Here is a 20,638-nt window from a genome sequence, read left to right as displayed (position 1 = left end):
TACTTCTACCAAACATGTTTAAATAACAGAATGACACCAATCAGGAATCAGAGTATCCTATTGTTATAGTTAGTCTTACTCAATTACTGCATTATTATTTTAAATCAAATAAACAAAAAAAAAATCAGTGACAATATCCTGCTTATATCCTTACCAAATTGATAACAACAAAACCAGAATTTGGACTCCATGATATGTAATTGTATTATATTAATCACCATGCGTAAAATCGTGGGATGTGGATGTGTGTTTTGGAAAACACTGGCATATTCGTTTTTTATGCAATTGGAACTTTTGAGATATGATTTATATTCATATTAAAATGCAAACGATACATATGGGATAATCGACATGATTTACAAGTCAATGCTCAAAGATAACAACAAAAATACCCCATCAGATTCAGTCCACCATACGTTACATGGAAACTAAGGATTGATCACTTTAAAATTAATCTCAGTTTTCAACTTTATTCTAACAGGTGTTTTCTATTCCGATCGATTTTTTTGGGGGAAATGAAAATTTAAATTTAACATGTTTAAAACCATGTTTTAAAGAAACTAAAAATGTAAGATAACCATATAACATGTTTATTCTGCTTTATCCAATTAATATCAAAATTTGTTTTCTTAAATTGTGCTTTTGTGTATTTTCCGAAGGAGTGAATACAATTTTGAAATAAAGATTGTCTCAATTCAAGATTATGACTGAATAACACATAAAGGAGCACACACGTGTAACTGCACCAATGGACTCGTAGTCATTATTTAATCGTAAGTCGATTAAGGTTTTATATATTTTGACTAACAAAATAGAAACTCTTGATAATTTTATAGTATGTGCCGTTTTGTATGATTTGTCCCTGTGTATTATTTGTATTTTTTGGATTCTCATGCTGTTTACATCTCGTATCTTAAAAACGAAATCGGTTACTCACATTTCAATTTATTGTTTGGTTTCTCGGACTATACCTGATTAGACAATATTCAGAATTCACCTTGAACTCGTTAAGACTTTAATCTCAGCAGAAATATAACTGTAAGCAATAATGTACTAATTGATAGAGATGTTGATTGTTTTATTTAATGAAAGTATCTGGTTGAAAGGCGTCACATGATATCAAGTTGACCTTGAGGTCGGCTTTAAAGGTCATAGGAAGGTCGTCATGATACAAGCCACTTTCCTTATGTTTAAGGCTTCTATAAAAAGCAAGAAAAAGTTTGCCTTTATGTTCTATTTGAACAGATATTGCTCTAATTTAATGAGGGTGAGGGCAAATTTTAAACTTTTTAGACAAAAAATCTAATAATTAAATTTTTATACATTTTTGCAAAAATAAAAGATATTACTACAAATGATTATTTCTATGAAAAAAAATTGAACGACATTTTTTCAAAACTAATCTTTTTCTTTAGTTCGGACAAACATTTAAACCCAGAATAAAAAAACTTACATCGTACAACTAAGGGTATATATGAACTCAACTTTGTCTCAGTTATCACTTTCTGTGTGTGTTTCTGTGTGTGTTACATTTAAATGTTGTGTCGTTGTTCTCCTCTTATTATATTTATATTTAATGTGTTTCCCTCATTTTTAGTTTGTTACCCCGATTTTTTTCCATCGATTTACGAGTTTTGAACAGCGGTATACTACTGTTGTCTTTATTTAAACTAAGTATGTTATTGTCAATTAAGGATTATTTTGTTTTTAAATCATTTCTTCGTAGATATAGACATATAAACTTAAGTACCCATATTTCTGAAACTTCCACGCTTTTCAGATATAGGCCTAAGCAAGTACAAAATGCCATAGTTTATTTGAAAAATCTTTTTTATCTACGGCTTGAACCTCTTTATATTTTTAGTATGTTTAGCTACAAATTTAATTCTATTTTTTTTGGTATAGTGTTGGGTACCCCTTTAAATTGTTTAACTATTTACCACCCAATAAATACTTGTGCTCACATGTTGTTTGATAATGTGTTCTGAAATTTACGCATTTTATCACAGAAAGTGCACGAAATACAAGACATAACTATCTATTAAATCTTTTTGTTTTTTTAACTCAATAATGTATTTTTATTCGCACTTTATATTATCTTAATTTACTCGTCATTAGAAATAAGGACCTCGAAATCCGGTGTTTTAGTTATTATATATCAACTCTTTATACATGCTAATATTTCATATCTTAATTTCATTGATCCTTATGTTTTTCAGAAACTTAACAGATCTTCACGCTTTCACTTACGGTTATTACTTGTGTAAGTTTAATTTTGATAAATATTCCATAAACAACTAGGGAAATCTTATCAACAGATTCAATAAAATATTGTGAAAAGTTAATTCACAAAAAAGTCGAACACGAAAAATCTCTAATCAAATGACAAAATTAAAATTGCAAACGCATCAAACGAATGGATAAAAACTGTTATATATCTGACTTGGTACGTGTATTTTCTTATGTAGAAAATGGTGGATTAAATCTCGTTTTTTATAGCCTAAATAAGCCTCTCACTTGTTTTAGAATCGCCTCAAATTCATCAAATTCTATCATGTTAGAAATAAAAATTGCTTAATAAGCAAAACAAAAAATATTAGCCATTCTTAACCGAGGCCAAAGGAACAAAACAATATACTTGTATGGATACTTTCAAACTAAATATTCTGATCTGTTCTTTGGTAATAAGGAATAAATAAGGGATTTGTTGTATATGGAACTGATATTTTTTTTTTTAAAAGCACACACTTCACGATTGTGTTTATACCTAGATGTATTCACATTCGAAGAAACTTTTGTTTCTTCAGTTTTTCAAAATGTGACTCCAATATTCAAATTTACATAAAATACGAAATGGGATGGCAGATGAGAGGTTGTGGACGAAAATACTACTCATAAATATCTCGAGTCGGAAGTGTAATTTACCATCAAACATTAACTTTGATCTTTATTTGGACTTCTGTTTATAAGATTGCACAATTTGCTCCAATTGAGCAGGCAGTTGAAAAAAATAACAACTGATCGACTTTGCTCAAAATTGTTTCGAAACCTGTTAAGCAAAGCTACGAGATGCTGGTGTTAGTTTAGAAAAGAATATTGAAAATAAAGGCTATCAAACAACAAACGTATTCATGGATGATGATAGGATAACCATAGTTGAATACATTTATGCAAATGAATAGATCATAAAGTAGAAAAACGGAGTGAGTCATACTTGAGTACAACGTGGAAACAAGTAAAAAAAATTAAAAAAAAAATTAAAAAAAATACATATTTGCTGATGATACTATTCACCTACAAAATGTTAGCATGTTTGCCATACAGTGACAAATAAAATAACAGGACACCAATAGACGAAAACGTTTCAGCAATCGTTCTCCGTATTCTTAACTGATAATTTATTTATCAAACCAAATAGTTACAGACCTTCTATCCACGTTAAAGTTCAAAATTTGAGAGCTCTTTTTATGAAATATATTTAAGAACCCATATTAGACCATTTGCACTTTGTGAATCAAAAAAGGATAAGGAATCGTTTATTAACACGGTAGCAAATGATGCACCACAAACAAACATTCCTGAGCCTCAGAGTCCTTAGAAAGAAAATGTATGTGTGCAGCAGTCCAGAAAAATGCAGAGTTTGATTTGATTATATTTTTAAAATAAAACGTAAAATAACAACAACAAAAAACAAAAACAAAAAAATGACCGAGGAAAGCGATCTGACACGATAACAAAACAGTGAGAAAATCAGTCACAAGAGGTAGACTTAAGCTGGTCCCTTAAAAAACGTGTACTACTGTGGATTCATTTATTTTCGTGGGTACCAATTTTCGTTGATTAGAAAAACTTCCATATTCGTTGATATTTAATTTCGTGGTTTTGCTGGAGTCTTGCATACAAACCAATAGAAAAATTATCATTCGTTGAATATTTAATTTCGTGGTTTGACTGTGCCCACGAAATCCACGAAAATTGGTTTCCAACGAATAATAATGAATCCACAGTAGTTCAGCAAAAATGGACGTGATACTAAATTTCGAAACATATGAATGAGTCAAATTAAAAAAATATGTATACAAGACGAACATAGGTTCTGGACTTAGAACTAGCGCATTCATGCGGCGGGGTGAAACATGTTCTGTAATATTTCAACCCTCCCGTTTACATCTAGGCAATGTAAAATACACAGACGCACATCAATATGCACAGTTAATACTCAGTTAAAAGGACGTCCAATGTTAGAGCTGGTAACAGAAAAAAAAGAAGCAAAATGACAATGACGCAGACATGAACAGTGGACCTAATCTAACTGACTATCTAGAATGAATCACAAATCCTTCCGTACAGGTTTTAGTATCATACCATCATATAAGAACATAACCTTTATCATGCACACAACTATTTTTCTATGTAGTAAATGGGTGACATATTCCTTCTGAATAGGTCTATTTTAAGGTTTCGTGATCTTTTAAGGTGAATGACGATATGTTCTTGCTTCGTATAGAATATTACTATGCAAGATTAAAATACCTGAACGTATCCGATGTCTGCATGTTGATTCATAGTTATGAGCTATCTCCTTGTGCTGATGATAGAATGCAGTCAATCACAAAAATACAGAACTCCGATGAAATTTGTGATATCGAAAACCCGGGTGTAATAATTTGCCACTAGTACAGAGATTGGTTCGTTCAAATCAAATACTTAGAAGTATAAACAATCAAATCGAAACAGTTGAGATATATACCATAAGATGGTGACATGGAAACGTTACCTTCCAAAAATGCATGATTTTACAATAGTAAATGAAAAATGATAAGGATATCGTGTACCGTAAATTTTGGTAGTGAGTAAACTCATCATAGATACCAGTAAGCTTCCCGTTTATGAAAAATATGTTTAAGATCCAGGAAATGACAAAAAAAGAAATTGTATCACATAAGAAAAATTACTTGACAGGATAACATGTTGATGAGGAGGTTTGGCGAAGAGTTGGAGATTTGGAGATGAACCCAAAATAAATATTTAGGCCCAGGCAGAGTAAACATAAATAATCCGGCCACTTGTATGTTTGAAATAAATAATCTATCCTCATCAAATTTGCCCGATCTTCCTCCTTCAGGGTGCAGACCAATCATTACACGTAGACGGGCGGAAAAAGTAAACGCGGCGTTGACTCTTGTGCACTTCGTGTAAAAGCCGCGTTAACTGTGCGTTAAAATCCAAAATTTCAGTAGACATTAAAAGTAAACATATGCGTTAACGCAAAAATTGCGCGTCTTCTTTATTTGTAAAGAGTAAACGGGCGTTTACTTTAGCGTGTTCTTCTTCGTTAACGGGAAAAAGGGCGCGTCTTACATTATTGTAAAAAGTAAACGCACGTTTTAACATTTAAGACTGGCTCAAATTCAACAAAATTATTTGACTGCATTAACCAAAACTAACGATATTTGCACTTTATTATGTAAATATTTGTAGCCTCATAGTTAATCAGTCAATATATGTGAACCAAAATGGCTACAAAATTTTCAAATACAACAAAATTATTTGACTGCATTAACCAAAACTGACGATATTTGCACTTTATTATATAAATATTTGTAGCCTCATAGTTAATCAGTCAATATATGTGAACCAAAATGGCTACACAATTTTGTTTGCATCAATTAAAAGTGCCAGCATGTCCTCTCTTAATTTAAATATGAATCGTTAACAAATTTAAGTAGTTTTGATACCTTCCGCTGACTCTTAGAAACAAAATTATTGACTGCATCAACAAAACTGACTTTATTTTCACTTTATTTTGCAAATATATGTATTCTCGTGTAGATAAGTTATTATATTTCTATTGCAAGACGGGTTGTATGTAAAAGATGACAGCAGTATTGGAAAACAATGACTACAAAATTCTCTCCGCCTCAATTTAAAGTGCTAGCATTTCCTCTTTACATCCATAACAATGATCTGTCAATTAAGTCAGTATTTCGGGATAGTTTGTATTTAAATTAAAACTATTTAGCAACATCATTCAACTTGTACATGACTGATTTCGTTTGTACTTTATATAATGAAATGTATGATAAGTTATCTGCTCGGAATAGTATATAGTTAGTAAATTATATAAAAATGCCAATTTGACAACCCTCCACAAGATACCAAACGACACCGACATTTACAACTATAGGTCACAATACGACCTTCAACAATGAGCAAAATCAGCTATACAAAATATAAGTAATGACAATGTAAAACAATTCAAACAAAAAAAACTAACTGCCTTATCTATGTACAAAAATTTACGAAAGACAAATATGTTACACATAAACAAAGGACAACCATTGTATTATAGGATCCTGACATGGGACAGGCACATACATATGTACGAGGCGAGGTTAAACATGTTAACGGAATCCCAACTTGGACAGTGTTGTAACACAAGTGTCCAACGAAATGTAACAACAATTGCCCAAATCAAGACATGGAATGATCTCCTATCCGTAGGTTATGATGTGTTCATTTTATATCCTCATAGTTCTCGTACATAGGGGAAATACAAAATTTATGCTAGGCTTTATTTTGATAAGAATTATTTGACAATTCAAGATACGTTTATAGCATTTGTTTATGTTACTGTTTTCTTTAGGTGACATGTGTAAGGCCTTTTTAACACCTTTGATGGTCTTTAATCTGTTGATCACTTTATCGTGGGTTAATTAGTGTTATCACTACGATTTACGCGGGTCAATGATAACTTTGCAATTTCCTTCAATCCAGACTATTTGTAACATTCGTTTCTTAAGGCTTGAATTTTTCAATTATTTTGTTTAAAACTGAATTCCACGATTTTAAAAACCCACGAACATGTACTTTCACAGTAGTATAGATCTAACTCGGCTCTTTTTTTGGTCATCTATTGTCATTAATTTCTCAATATCAATTACTTCCAAACTATATGTCAATCGCAACAAACATCACTAGACCATTCTTTCATTTGTATGTTGCATTTGGTCAAATACCATTGAGCACCTCTTTGAAATTTCGTTCCTCGAGGGATTTCATAATTTCTATTGTTTTCACATGTTTCATTTGTAAAAATTGGTGTATACTATTTCTTTTAATTATTCTGTCGAACCTTGTTGATTCGAAGTCGAAGGAACCAGACAAAATTATGTAACCAATCGGAGGTTCGACTCATCCGAGATGGAGTGTGTCGTCATGAATTTGTCAAATAAATGACCGTGCTGTATATTTTTTGTATTATATTTTGTTTCGATGGGCCTTTTCATATTAAAGTCATAAATTGTATAAATCATATTATCACACGGCTGCAATAAGTGGTGCACAGTCCAAATTTGAATTAAGATTATTTGACAATATTTTGAATATTGTAAAAGTTCAAGTGATCATTTAAAAGCAGACTTAATTGACATAGTTCATTTGTTTGTTGGTGCTTTGAAATTACCAAAAAATAGTACGAATATATTTAAATTAAGATTCCGACTTTTCAAAATGCTCATTAGATTTAAAGTTCGATATTTTTTATATGAGATTAGTTATTAATTGCTATGGCCGTGCCAGAGTTTCTCTTCCATTTTTTCTATAAAAAGTTTAAAGCCCCACAAAAAGATATGTAGGACAAACACCAAAATTATTTTTCATAACAAAGAACAATCTACTATAGCCTGCACAGCAAAATACTGTTGTAAACAGTCAAAGAATGTGTTGATGCAAAAATTGAATGGGACGAAAAACTAATAATAATTTTTCTTTTGATAAAAGACTCAAATGAATTTCAGACACATATTTGTTGGTAAAGGTTTATAAACAGTATGTCGAAGAAGTATTACATATATATTTATAATCATATAACTTTTACTTACATTTGAATCCCAGAGAATCTACCAGTTGGTTTGTTGTCAGTTTTGTCTGCAAAATAAATAAATTATAATCTAATAAGGTTTTCTTTTAATCAAAATAACATAAGTTAGACATATTGTTTAAGTAAATTTAAATTTACTGAGTTCCCCTTTCAAGTTGCACTAGGGAACGGATGTGGAGTCGGATAATTCAAACACGCAGTGTTCGTGCATTTGACACATTGATCAAACTGTATTCTGTAATACTAGCTAAGTTACACGTTGGTCATTTTTGCAAACGAAGGCAGTGAGGTCGAAAAACAAGAAACACATTTCCCTGTGCAAAGAGTATTATTTAGTGCTTTGGTTAAACACTAGATTATTTAAACAAAACCTTCCATTCATTATTGATATGTTATGTTCCTGTTTGATCGTAATTGGCTGGAAACGTTATGTATAATTGTTTATTTTAAATATATAAAGAGTTTTGTCACGAGTACTTGTAAAAAGAACTTCAAATAAGAGTATCAGAGGAAATGCAAAATCAAGCAAAAGTCAAATTGAGGACATGACCTTGATATTCATCCCAGATATATAGATTCTACCACTGTATCGAGTTTGATACGATATTTATCTACTGGAGACAGTAAAATGTTCAAATTCAAAACGCAATGCTCGCTAAATGATTCAATTTTTTGAGCATCAAATGTCGAGAGGGAATACATATCGAACTCGACGTCATAATCGATTTTTGAAGTACTGAGATTAAAGGAACTACACGTTGGTTAAATTAAATATGATAGCCAGCCAGTAAAAAAGTCTTAATCGTGAAAGAAGTCTACATATTTTATCTTCGTTGGCTATTTTTAGAAAAAATACTCGAATTAAAGGTTGAACAGTTGAATATTTAAAGCTATTGCAAGAATATAGAAGATATGTAATGTGACAGATCTTTTGAATCTTTAAATATCCTCATCTTATTCTCAATATTTGAACTTACCTGTGAATACATCTTCTTCAAATAAAAATTTCCTGGGTCCTAATGTTACATCATATAAGCAGGAATAGGAAACATTAAGATCTTCCTTTGTTAGATTTTGGATAACTAAGGTGTATCCATCTTTCTCAGCCTTTCCATCATACTTTTTATTATTGTGTTTTGCTTTGACATCTATAAACAGTGTGCGTTGTACTGGAGTCCATCTATCCCATCCTGCATCCTTTGGACAGCAGTTTGGAACATGGCAAAATAGTGTCACGTTTTGTCCAAAATCTGTTACCTTTTCAGTAACTGTCCATTCCAAAACACCTGAAACTATTTGAGTAATTTTTAGGCAAATGTTGTATATGGAAACTTTCAGTAAAATATGATTTTTTTTTAAATAAAAGCAATGATAAGTCCGGGTTAGCACAAAAAGTTTAAGAACACCCATTTATTTCCTTTACTGAGGTGTCTCATCTTTTGTTTTATTTTGCATACTAAAAGTGTTATATCACACCTTGTTATTCTTATGTTTATAAAGTTATTTGTTTAAACATAAAAGGCATACAATATAAATATACCAATAACAAGATGTAGTTATAGCTTCTCAGCAAATAAATGACAAGCAAGTTTCGCCTTTCGTTTGTAATTAACACGAGGGGAAAAAGCTCTTCTTGAACATTATTGAGGACACGTCTAGCACAATAGTGAAGTTAATGATATACGGTGATTGATAACGCATACAGCATATTTTCGTCAGAAAAGATGACCATAAAAAGTCCGTACGGTGACCTATAGTTGTTAATGTTTGTGTCATTTTGTCTTTTGTGGATAGTTGTCTCATTGGCAATCATACCACATCTTCTTTTTTATAAAACATATTTTTTAAATATTGTCATATCGAATGTATCTCTGAGACTTGCAAAACATTATAAAAGCACTGCTCTGTGTATATATTTATATTGTTATGTAAAAGTAAACATAATAAGTTCATGAAATATGATTTTTAGTTTTTAGCAGCTCTATTCACAGGATATATTTGTGTTACACAGTTTGATTTAGAAGAAAATACATCAAAAACACCATCACAAAATGAATCCCAATTTCATATTCATATTTTTTTAATGTACCAATGACGTCACTTTTTATAACGTTGATGCATGAACGTTCGTGGAAACATTTGTTGTACGAACACAATATCCAAATATGTCCGTTACAAATAAAACATTAGACCGAAATATAGCACGAGAAGATAATCCCTTATAATAATAATTCATCCGTACATTTGTAAAAACGGAAAAAAACAAACGTTATCATAACTTTAATCTGGAACGTACATTTCGGAATATTTCAAATCCAAGTACTGACTAATGAGCTGATGATATATTTGAGTGCTGATAGTCCAACAACTGCGGTATCGTTATAGCACTGAGATTATACATGCAATGCCTTCAAAAAGCTTTTCTTGATTTATCTCCATCATGAACGCTCAATTATTTTTATAAACAGGATATGTGAGGTGAATAAAAGTGTTGACAACCAGGCATAATATTACTATGACAATCAAATACACAATGAGTATTTAAAGGTACACGAGAGCTAAATGAAATCATGTTTGCGAGTGTGGTCAAAAGTAGCATAAACTCATCAATATTAAATTCCGTGTTAGCTTCTCGTTGCATTCCTCAATATTTTCAGTGAATTCCTTAAATTTGCTTTTATATATCTATTGGTAACTTTTATGTATAGTATACACATGATGATATTTTAAGTTACCTTGTATCAAATGACAATTTATAAGAATCAGCAAAGCTAGCAATTGCTTCATGTCCAACACATATCTGAAAATATAAGAAAACACAACCGTCATAATAATAACTTGGTATTAGCATTGAAACTAAACATAAATTCATATCAAGCCATAAACCCCGCTTGTTTGCTCTGCCATTTTAAGAATATTAAGTGTGTAACCTAAACTGACCTAATTGGTCAAGATGATAATAATTAGGTTTTAACGGCTCAAAATGTGTGGACATAGCTCACAAAACTTACTAAAAACTTCAAAAAAGCATTCAATTAAAATTGACAAAGACGTCAATAAAAAAAAGCCCTTGAGTCCATAGAATCTATATATAAGATCGTACTGTATAACGCTAAATCTGTCAAAAAGATCAACAAAACAGGTTTTGTATTTAATACTATATACAGTATATTCAAACTTAATTCCTAACGTTTTTCCAGTTAATCCATATCGTATAGAATTAAGTAAAAAATAAATTTAAGGGCAAACAAAAAGAAAACATTCACTGAACACATAACAGTTTTGAACCCAAGAATTTTACAAACAAAAATGAAAACCTATTCAATATGAATCTTTATGAGAGATTAAAAAAAATCAAAAAAAGATTTAAACAATTGATTATTCACGTTATTCAACTTCCATTATAAATGAAAATTTCCTTCCTGTGACCTTTTTCCAGTGACTCTGTTGCATTTTTTCCCCAGTGATAAACTAGCGTGTCAAAAGTTATGAGGTCGTTTTTGACCTAATACGTCACCAGCGGTGTGGAATCGTCTGCTTTATTTAACATTTGGTATAATTTTCTGAATGGTCCCATAACACAAAGAACCGTCATTGTCATAGAAAAATGACAATGCAGCATTGTATTAACTTGTAATATTTATGAATTTGATGTTCAGTAGTTGTCGTTCGTTGATGTGGTTTATAAAGATAAGAACGTTGGTTTTCCCGTTTGTATGATTTCACTATAGTCATTTTTGGGCCCTTTATAGCTTGCTGTTTGATGTGAGTCATAATTCAATGTTGAAGACCGTACTTCGACCTATAATGATTTTTGCAACAAATTTTGTCTTGGATGGATAGTTGTATCATTAGCACTCATACCACTTTTCTAATATCTATTTAATATATAAAGAGATTGTCACAATTTAGTTTTGATTGTTACTGTTCGTCATTTCCCTTGTGACAGTTACCAAAATGACAACACCCCGGTTGAAAGAGCTAGTCCGTTGAAACATTTGTTTGGAAAAAAATAACATGGTATGAAATGTTTCGCGAAAAACCAGACCATAAGATAATTCAGTATATGTGGCGTAAAATTAAACTTGAACTGTTAAAACAGGACTATGTTACCACCACAAAGGCTCCGAAGGAGACTTCAAATAGCAGCATATTGATAAATATACTCTAAGAGTTTTAAAGACGTCTTTATGATTCGGTTCTTAGACTTCTGGAGCAGATGGTAAGAGCGAAAATAAACAATAAAAAATATCGGATGAGGTTGAATCATTTTATACATATAATTCCAAAGGACTAAATGTGATAGGAACTTTAAAACTGTAAATGTCAGCTATCTGGGAATTGTAATCCCTATATTCAAACAAACAAAAGACTTCCGACAGGCGCAAAACAATATAATGTGGTAGAACGTGTTTTGTAAGATCTTAACGCTCCACATAAATCTCTAGCCGATGTAAAATGTAAAGGCGTTTTGTTTGAACGTTATGGTATATTTGAAACATAATTATTTCATATCGGTTGAGAATAAGATTATTTTATTGGATAAAAAGGGATCACATGACATTCATTAATCTTCAGTAATAAATTCCATCGGTCATTAACAGAACAAAACGGACCAAAAAACCGGTCGTTAATGAACTTTTACATGATATGGACCGGTGGGGCGTGATTTAGGTCTGAAAATGACCGTTGGGTCGTGGTTTCCGTTTGATTATGACTGTGTTGGGGCGTGGTTTCTCTGTTAATGACCGGTGAAGCGTGGTTTCTCTGTTTAGAAAGATGTACCTTTTATAAAACATGTTCCTCTTTTTAATATAACATTTAAGCTGTTGAATTGTTAATTATATTTTTTCGTTAATTGTAAAATTAAAGAGAACATAATTAAGAATTTATATACTACAACGAATGGCAGTATTACTACGACTGGTCTTCAATCTTTGCTATAGAAATCGTACAACTACTCGAGTTCGCTTTAGGCGTTTTGAATTGATGAAACTTTTTCAAAACATGGTTTCTCAATGAAATAAACATAATAGTTCTTAAAAAAAACTGGTCATTATCGTGATATATGGACTGCCCACAAGACAGTGGTATTGACTAAGAAAGTGATAATGACTGAGCAGAAGGCGAGGTCATTATCGTTGTCACAGTCAATACCACTGTCCTACGGGCAGTCCATGTATCACGATAATGACCAGTTTTTCAAGAACTATTATATAATTAGTGTTTTGAAATGTCTAACAGACACCGAAGAGATATTTTTTTACTTCAAATTGTATCATCCCAGGCATAAATAACCTAAGCCGTATTTGGTTCAACTTTTTGGAATTTTGTGTCACAAGTGCTCTTCAACATTTTACTTGTTTGGCTTTCTAACTATTTTAATATGACTCCACTGATGAGTCTTATGTAGACGAAACGCGCGACTGGTGTATTGAATTATAAGCCTGGTACCTTTGAATATTAATTATATAAATCAATTTTGAAGGGAAACTTATTTTACCCTCTGAATTATAAGTTAAGGTGTATGTTTCTTGTGAATTGAGTGCAATAAACAGACCAGAACACAAACGTTCACTTATAATAATCAAATGCTTTTTCTTTTCTATTATAAGTAAATACAATACTTATATTGAATTGACATTTACTGTTATTTGACCCATTACTGTTAACAAAAAATGCATAATGTGTATGATTGGCTTTTCCAAAAACGATGGCTTTCTTAATATCAATTTATATCCAAAAAATATCCCATACATTTTCCGATAGGACATGCACTCTCTCAGATTGTTGAATTTGTTCTTGGATACACACGTTTCATTAAAGTTGATTATTTGATGTATCGTCTCGCAAATCGTGTGTATCAGTAGTCATTGACGTTTATCTTTTTAAAATCATATCAATCCTAGTATATCGTTTTGTATATTCATTTGGCTCTTTTTTATGTTTGAAATCCTTATCTGTACTAAAATGGGTACCGTCAATGTAATTATAATATCATGTATGAAAGTTAAATGTAGTCTATATTTAGTACTTTCTAAAACCTATACCTAATAAATATTTTTGTTTTGAAAAGATCATTGTAACTTATATGTTCGTATTACTTTAATTTGTAGTACTCGATAATGTATTCAAACTTTTAATACGTACCTTTTATAAATATTTTGTCAGATCATATTTGTTATTTACATTTCTAATTCTAAACAGTTCAACAATATTGTAAAGACTGTTTTTCACTGAGGGTTTGAACAATACATTATTCAGACTTTAAATAAAATCTACTGTCACGCACATTTGATTTGCGTGATATGTGATAGTTTTGTCAGTCAACAAGAAATAAAATTTAATTTTAATACCAACTTGACATTTTATAATAGGCTTTCTTTGACAAACCTGTTTTTAGACCAGGGACGAACATTTAACCCAAATGTCTCTTTAAACTAGTATAGATGTGCAAATATATTTTGTTTGTCCAGCTTAGTTCTTGCAGATGCACAATAAGGACAATTCCAATGTGCAGATTTGCACATAGAGTTTGAAATTTTCAAGATGGCGACCATTTCCAGGAAAAACGGCAAAAATGTAAAAACACGAAAAGTGGTCCAATTCAAATGAAAATTAATCCGTCTTTATAAATTTAAAAATGGCTACCTTTGCCATGGGAACTGTCAAATCAACCGTGACAGAAACGACCCCCAAACCTAACACCTGCGTAACAATAGTACGAGTTGTACAACTGATTGCCGTTGGAATTTTTGAGATTGCTGCTGTTATCATGCAGATAAGGCTAAAAGAGTTATATTGACCTATATGGGAAAAAAATAATTTGTCCGTTCAAATTTTAAGCTCAATTCCGTTTAAAAGCTTTTGAAATGTCATCTGGCTTTTAAGCTTTCAAAAAGGACGCCGTAACCATGAAAATAGCAATATAAAAAACATAAAACACCTTGCATATTTGAAGCACAATACTGAAATCAAGAGTATGCATGTGCAAGATACAAGTTAAGATTTAATAATAGTGTGATACGTAAGCTATTGATGAACACAATGAATAGTTAATATGCCACTCCATCAATATGTACACCTGTTGCCTGTTGCAAGTTTGCCTCGAAAAGAAAATTCCACGATAATAAACTTGCGCATTACCTGACACCACATTCTTCCTCGTGTGTGAGTCTGATTTCGTTTCAAACGAAATTCCAAACTCGAATAAAACACAAACACATAAACAATCTTTGCTCACCCCCGGCCAATGAATATGCTCGTTGTTAATTCTACTGACAACCTTGTGGACAGTTCATGTTATACTCTGATCGTTTTGTTAAATAGTCTGTAAACAAGAAATATAATTTACCTTCATCATGTTCATTCATCATTGAAATAAATTTCTATGAAAACATTATCGCAGATTTTAAATTTATACAAAACATGACTTGAGATTCACAAAATATTTATGTGAATATATTTAGTCAACCATTTAGTGATTTAGTATCTAAAATTGTACTTAAGGTAGCACAATACAAAGATTTTATAACTCCAACTCCCAAGTTTTTAAATGCTGTAACTTTCTTAATAATGCTTGAAAATATAAAAGTGGTAGTTTTGGATAGCTTACAGATTACTCATTCAAATTAATGCAATGTTATTATTATGCAACAATTATGTAACCAATTATAATGTTAACTGTGTCAAAATATTTTTCATCAAATTTCCACTTTCATGTGAAATTAGATTCTGCACGTGTATCCCTAGAGGGTTGATTTTATTATATGTTGTTTCTATGGCCATTATCTACAAAAGGGTGTCTCAGATTTCAGATAGAATGTATAGAACAATGTTTACACCTAATTAAACATAATCTTCTTTTATGTTGTTAGGATGTTTACACTAATGAGAGATTTGAGAGAATGAAATACCATAGAGACAATCTGAGACACACTTTTGAAGCCCATGATGTGTTGATTATGATTTTGTTAAAATTTCCTGTATAGATAAAGAGATGATAGAGCTAAATTCATTCAAGTGAACTTACCAAGATTTTGCCACTAATTACATAATAATTGATTACATAATGACTGCATAATTAAAATATTGCATTCATTTAAAAGATTAATCTTTTATCTATCTATGTATACCTCTTTTATTATTTTCTATGCATTCATAAAAAAGTTACAGCATTTCAAAGGTTAGTGATTGGAAGTAAAAAAATCTTTGTATTGTGCTACCTTAAAGAGTTAAAAATAATTCACATCCCTAAGTTGTATGAGGAGCAGTATACCGACCCATTTATCTAAACAATCACTCCTTTCAACTTGAATTACTTCAAATTTTCGTAACTTATAAGAATACTACCATCGGCTTCGGCAGATCAGTGTCACCAAACAATACCTGTTTGGGAGGGACCTTTTTTTTTTTTTTTTTTTTTTTTTAAAGTAAACGAGATTGGCTGAAGTAAAACGTATGATTCTAGTAGATTTGGACGATGCTTTTCGTCTGAAACAGTGACACTCGAATAAAAAATGTTTAAAAAAACAAAATAAAGTACGAAGTTGAAGGACCAAAAATTCTTAAAAGTTTTTAGAAATAAAGCTTATATCTATTCCTGAGGTAGAAAAGCCTTAGTATTTCAGAAATTCAAAGTTTTATTTACAGTTAATTTATAATTATAAACATATCAATGATAATTCAGGTCAACACAAGCTGAATACTAGGCTGGTGATATCCTCAGGAAATTAAAACTCTGCCAGCAGTGGCATCGACCCAGTGGTTGTAAATAAACTTGTTATAGATACCAGGATTGATTTGTTCTATTAACGCCAGACACGTGTTTCATTTACATAAGACCCATCAGTGACGCCCGAATAAAAACGTTAACAAAACAAATAAAGCAATAAATCTAAGTTGAAGAGCATTGAGGACCAAACATTTCTAATAGTTTAACCAAACACAGCTAATTTCATCTATTCTTGAGGTAGAAAAGCGTAAGTATTTAACGAATTCAACGCTTTGTTAACAGTTAATTCATAATTATGAACATATCAATGATAACTGAAGTCAACACAGAGGTGTTGACTACGGGGCTTGTGAATACCCTGAGGGAATTAAAATTCTGCCAGCATTGACAATGACCCGTTGGTTGTAAATAAACTTATCGTAATTTCTTTAATTACTAAATGTGTTGTGTTATCTTTGTCATATATTGTGTGCATTTGTGCTATATATTACTAAAACATGAATTTCATTGCAGTAAAAAAGGAACAGCCATTAAAATTTGATTTTTGTTATAAAATAAATATGAAAGCATCACAAATCAAAGCGGTTCCAGATTTATAAACACATATAATGACAAAGACAAAATAAATAGTTGATACACTAAAACTAGTATCAAACCTAAACCAGAGATCATATGAATTACATGTAAGCAATTATAGGCAATGAACAGCCTATGAAAATTGTATAATCGACCATAGTCACTATAAAAGGCACTGACATCAAATATTATTTGAAACAATCTTGACGCCTATTACTATCATAACAATTCACTGAAAACAATATGAAAAACATGAACCAATGGCAACTACTGATCTACAGGCACATAAAGGATGTGGCGGGGTGAAACAGGTTCCTTCTTGTAGTTGAAAACTTAAGAAATAAAAAATAATAAAACATGGCTGTAATGAAGGCAGTGAAGAGAAATGCTTGCTCAAATATAACTTGATACCAAAAGCAATGATGTTATATGTTAAGATCTTGAAAAATGAACAAAAGCTTATTTAAAAGAGCGACAGAATTTAGTATACCCGACCTTTATAACTGTGGTATATATACAGGTCTTGAATGACTGTTGTTTTTGGTTTCATTATGTTTTAAATATGTTAATATTTTAACTAAGCTTATATAAAAATCTACATGCAGTCCGATTATAGACTTTCATAAACTAAAACCGGAATGTGAAGTTGTGCTGACTTCCGTGTGTATAACTAAAATGAAAAGAAACATGACTGAAAAGATCGCTCCGCTACATTTAAGGTTATACGATCATTATTTCATATATTTTAAGAGATACTTCACAATAAACGTTTATTAATAAATTGAGACCACAACAAAGTACCAATATTTAAATCTTATACGTTGATTAAGTAGCAAAGTTCACAAGCAAAAACCAAGTAGCTTAACCAGTGCACCAATATTATGTAAGCGTCACATGTAATGTGTAAGGCCGTGTTCACATTGACCTTAACTCGGTGTTGTGTTAGTGTAACTCACACATAAACTAAACATCATTACGTTCCCATTGATAAAACTCAATGTTTACATGTAGTATAAATCATGTTTTGTCTACATGCAGTCGATAGTCGATGTAGGCCTTGTGTATGTTAAGTGTACACAAAACTAGGCATTCGGAACTTTTATTTCCCCATGTATATTTAAAACAGAAGCAATTTTTATATAAAATTGATACTTATAACACTTATTAATAAAGTTCTTTGCAGAAATATTTGTCTAAACTTGATATGTTTATTTGTTTAACTTTTTTTACGTAGCCTTATATTAACCCCTTATCAAGACAAACAAGACTCATCCATCTTCATTGCCGAACCAATAATTCATTTGAAAAGGTCTTCCCGAATCGACTTGACGTACACACTGACAGAAATATTTGCAACTGGTCTTTACTCGAACAACGATTCACTCATAAATGCATTACTGAAAAAGGGCGAGGCTAATTGTTTGTTTGTGCATTATCTCAAGTACGTTAAAATACAGTTAGATAAAAACATAACCCCCTCCTTTTGCTAAATACTCCTTGGAGAAAAAATACCATTTGAAACAAACAGAAAAGATAGAAATGTAGTGATCCTTAACATCGCAATTCTATTTCTTCGTCTGTTCTGTAAGCAAGCTGATGCAGCCTACGTTTTTAATGCGTAATCGAGACATCTAAGTCAGATTTTTTTCTCTGGCGAAAACTTATATTTATTTATTTTTTTCTATGGTACCAATTCAATATTTGACACTATAATGTATGGGCAAACTTTGGATTCAGAACTTTTGTTCATTCTAATCATCTGTATGACCCGATTTTTTAAAAATCAAATTGTTGTAAAATTACCCCCCTTTTTTTAAAGTCAAATGGTCGTTCCCTAACTGCTGGAAAAGTTGTTCGAAAATGTGAATTCTGTTCTACGTAATGAACATTTAAATGACATATAGTTTACAAGTGTGAACAAAATTTATGTACAGGTAGCTAAACAAGGTGTATAGATGTGAACAAATTTAATGTGAAACTAGTGTGCATTACATTAAACCAAATGTAAACATGTTTACTGTACACAGCGTTTGGTGTGAACACGGCCTAATTTTAGTAAGTGTCTATCGTAAAGATGTGTATTGCTTTGTTCTACCTGGATACAACTTATACTTTTAAAGGCATATTGACAATTGAAATGAATAAATCAAATTAAACTCGATCTCATACCCAGAGCAAAATGATTAACAAAAATACTCAAGTTAAATTAAAAATGGGGATGTTCATAAAATATGGAAATAGGCATACGTTCGACTAGTTTATTAAATAACGGAATACAACTGCCATATTCCTGACTTTGTACTTGCAGTTTTCGAGGAAAAAAGGGTCAGGACGTAAGGCATTAATATTATGTGTGACAATACTACACATTTTTTATGTTCTCGACTTATTCCATCCAAGCCGTTTTTGTTCAATTTAGTGGGCCTAAAACGTTGAACGTTTCAAAACATAAGAACGAATCAAAACTCTGCAATGTTAGAAACTTTTAAAGCGAAATAAACGGCATTTAAGAATGAATAAACAATGATAAATGTTAAACCCAACATTATAATATTATAATATTAAAAAGTAACATTCTTTAGATGTTCAAAATATTTAATATGTCGGATTGTTGTTTTGATATATATTTTGTTTGGGACGTCATAATTTTTTTTTTATTTCAGTCAAATATGCAAACAAATCAAAGTTTGTCTCATTTTTTTGTCACATTTTTTTATAAATAAAGAGATCTTTATCATTAGGGATAAGGTATTTGTTGTGTGAACTTTACGCAACAATATAATTTCAAGATTGTGTCCCCAGTACACGAATGCCCCACTCGCACTATCATTTTCTGTGTTCAGTGGACCGTAAAAACTCTTATTTGGCATTAAACGAAATTTCAGAAATCATAATACCTCTCTATTATCGAAGGTTGGGCATAAAAAGAAAAACAAATATTAAAAACAATTATTGGCCAATAATTGTTTTGAATATTTGTTTTCTTTTTATGCCCTGTCAACGACAATCAATCCGGTGCATTTAAAGTAATATGATCTTCTTTATTTAGTTTTTTTTTTACAAAAACGCTTTGTTAAATTTGATTGATGATACGATTGTGAAACTTTGATTAAGACAACAATAGTGTACCGATCTGCACAATTAATAAATTGACTTAAGAGAAAAATTCAAGATCACAATCAATAACTGAGAGAATCGCATGAATTTCAAACTTGAACTTTGACGCAAACCCACGTTCATGGACCATGTAGGCGTTTCGTGTTATGTGTATAATACGTATCAAATGAATACACAATGATAAATATTAAACCCAACTGATAAATGTTAAAGGAATGGGTGAACGTGTAGATTGCAAAATTTGTATATTCATTAAAACAGAAGTCTTGGAGTAAAGTTTTAAAAACATGACTGGGTTACTTGTTTCATCGAGCTATTGCATTTAACAC

The 20,638-nt window shown here is 31.1% G+C and overlaps 1 protein-coding gene across 1 annotated transcript in view; it reads right to left on the bottom strand.

Moving 5' to 3' along the window:
• The window catches only part of LOC134727852 (uncharacterized), a 34,369-nt gene extending 23,658 nt beyond the window's left edge, over nt 1-10,711 (bottom strand). The window contains exons 1-3 of the mRNA XM_063592246.1: nt 10,618-10,711; nt 8,860-9,174; nt 7,884-7,929 (exon numbers count right to left, since the gene is read on the bottom strand). Coding sequence (XP_063448316.1) covers nt 7,884-7,929; nt 8,860-9,174; nt 10,618-10,711 — 455 coding nt within the window. The remainder of the gene's footprint in view (nt 1-7,883; nt 7,930-8,859; nt 9,175-10,617) is intronic.
• Between the last annotated feature and the right edge of the window lie 9,927 nt (nt 10,712-20,638).

The sequence above is a fragment of the Mytilus trossulus genome, chromosome 8 (assembly GCF_036588685.1).
Source record: "Mytilus trossulus isolate FHL-02 chromosome 8, PNRI_Mtr1.1.1.hap1, whole genome shotgun sequence".
In the NCBI taxonomy this organism is placed as follows: domain Eukaryota; kingdom Metazoa; phylum Mollusca; class Bivalvia; order Mytilida; family Mytilidae; genus Mytilus; species Mytilus trossulus.
Note: the sequence above shows the minus strand (reverse complement) of the source record. Positions and strands in the feature narration are given on the sequence as shown.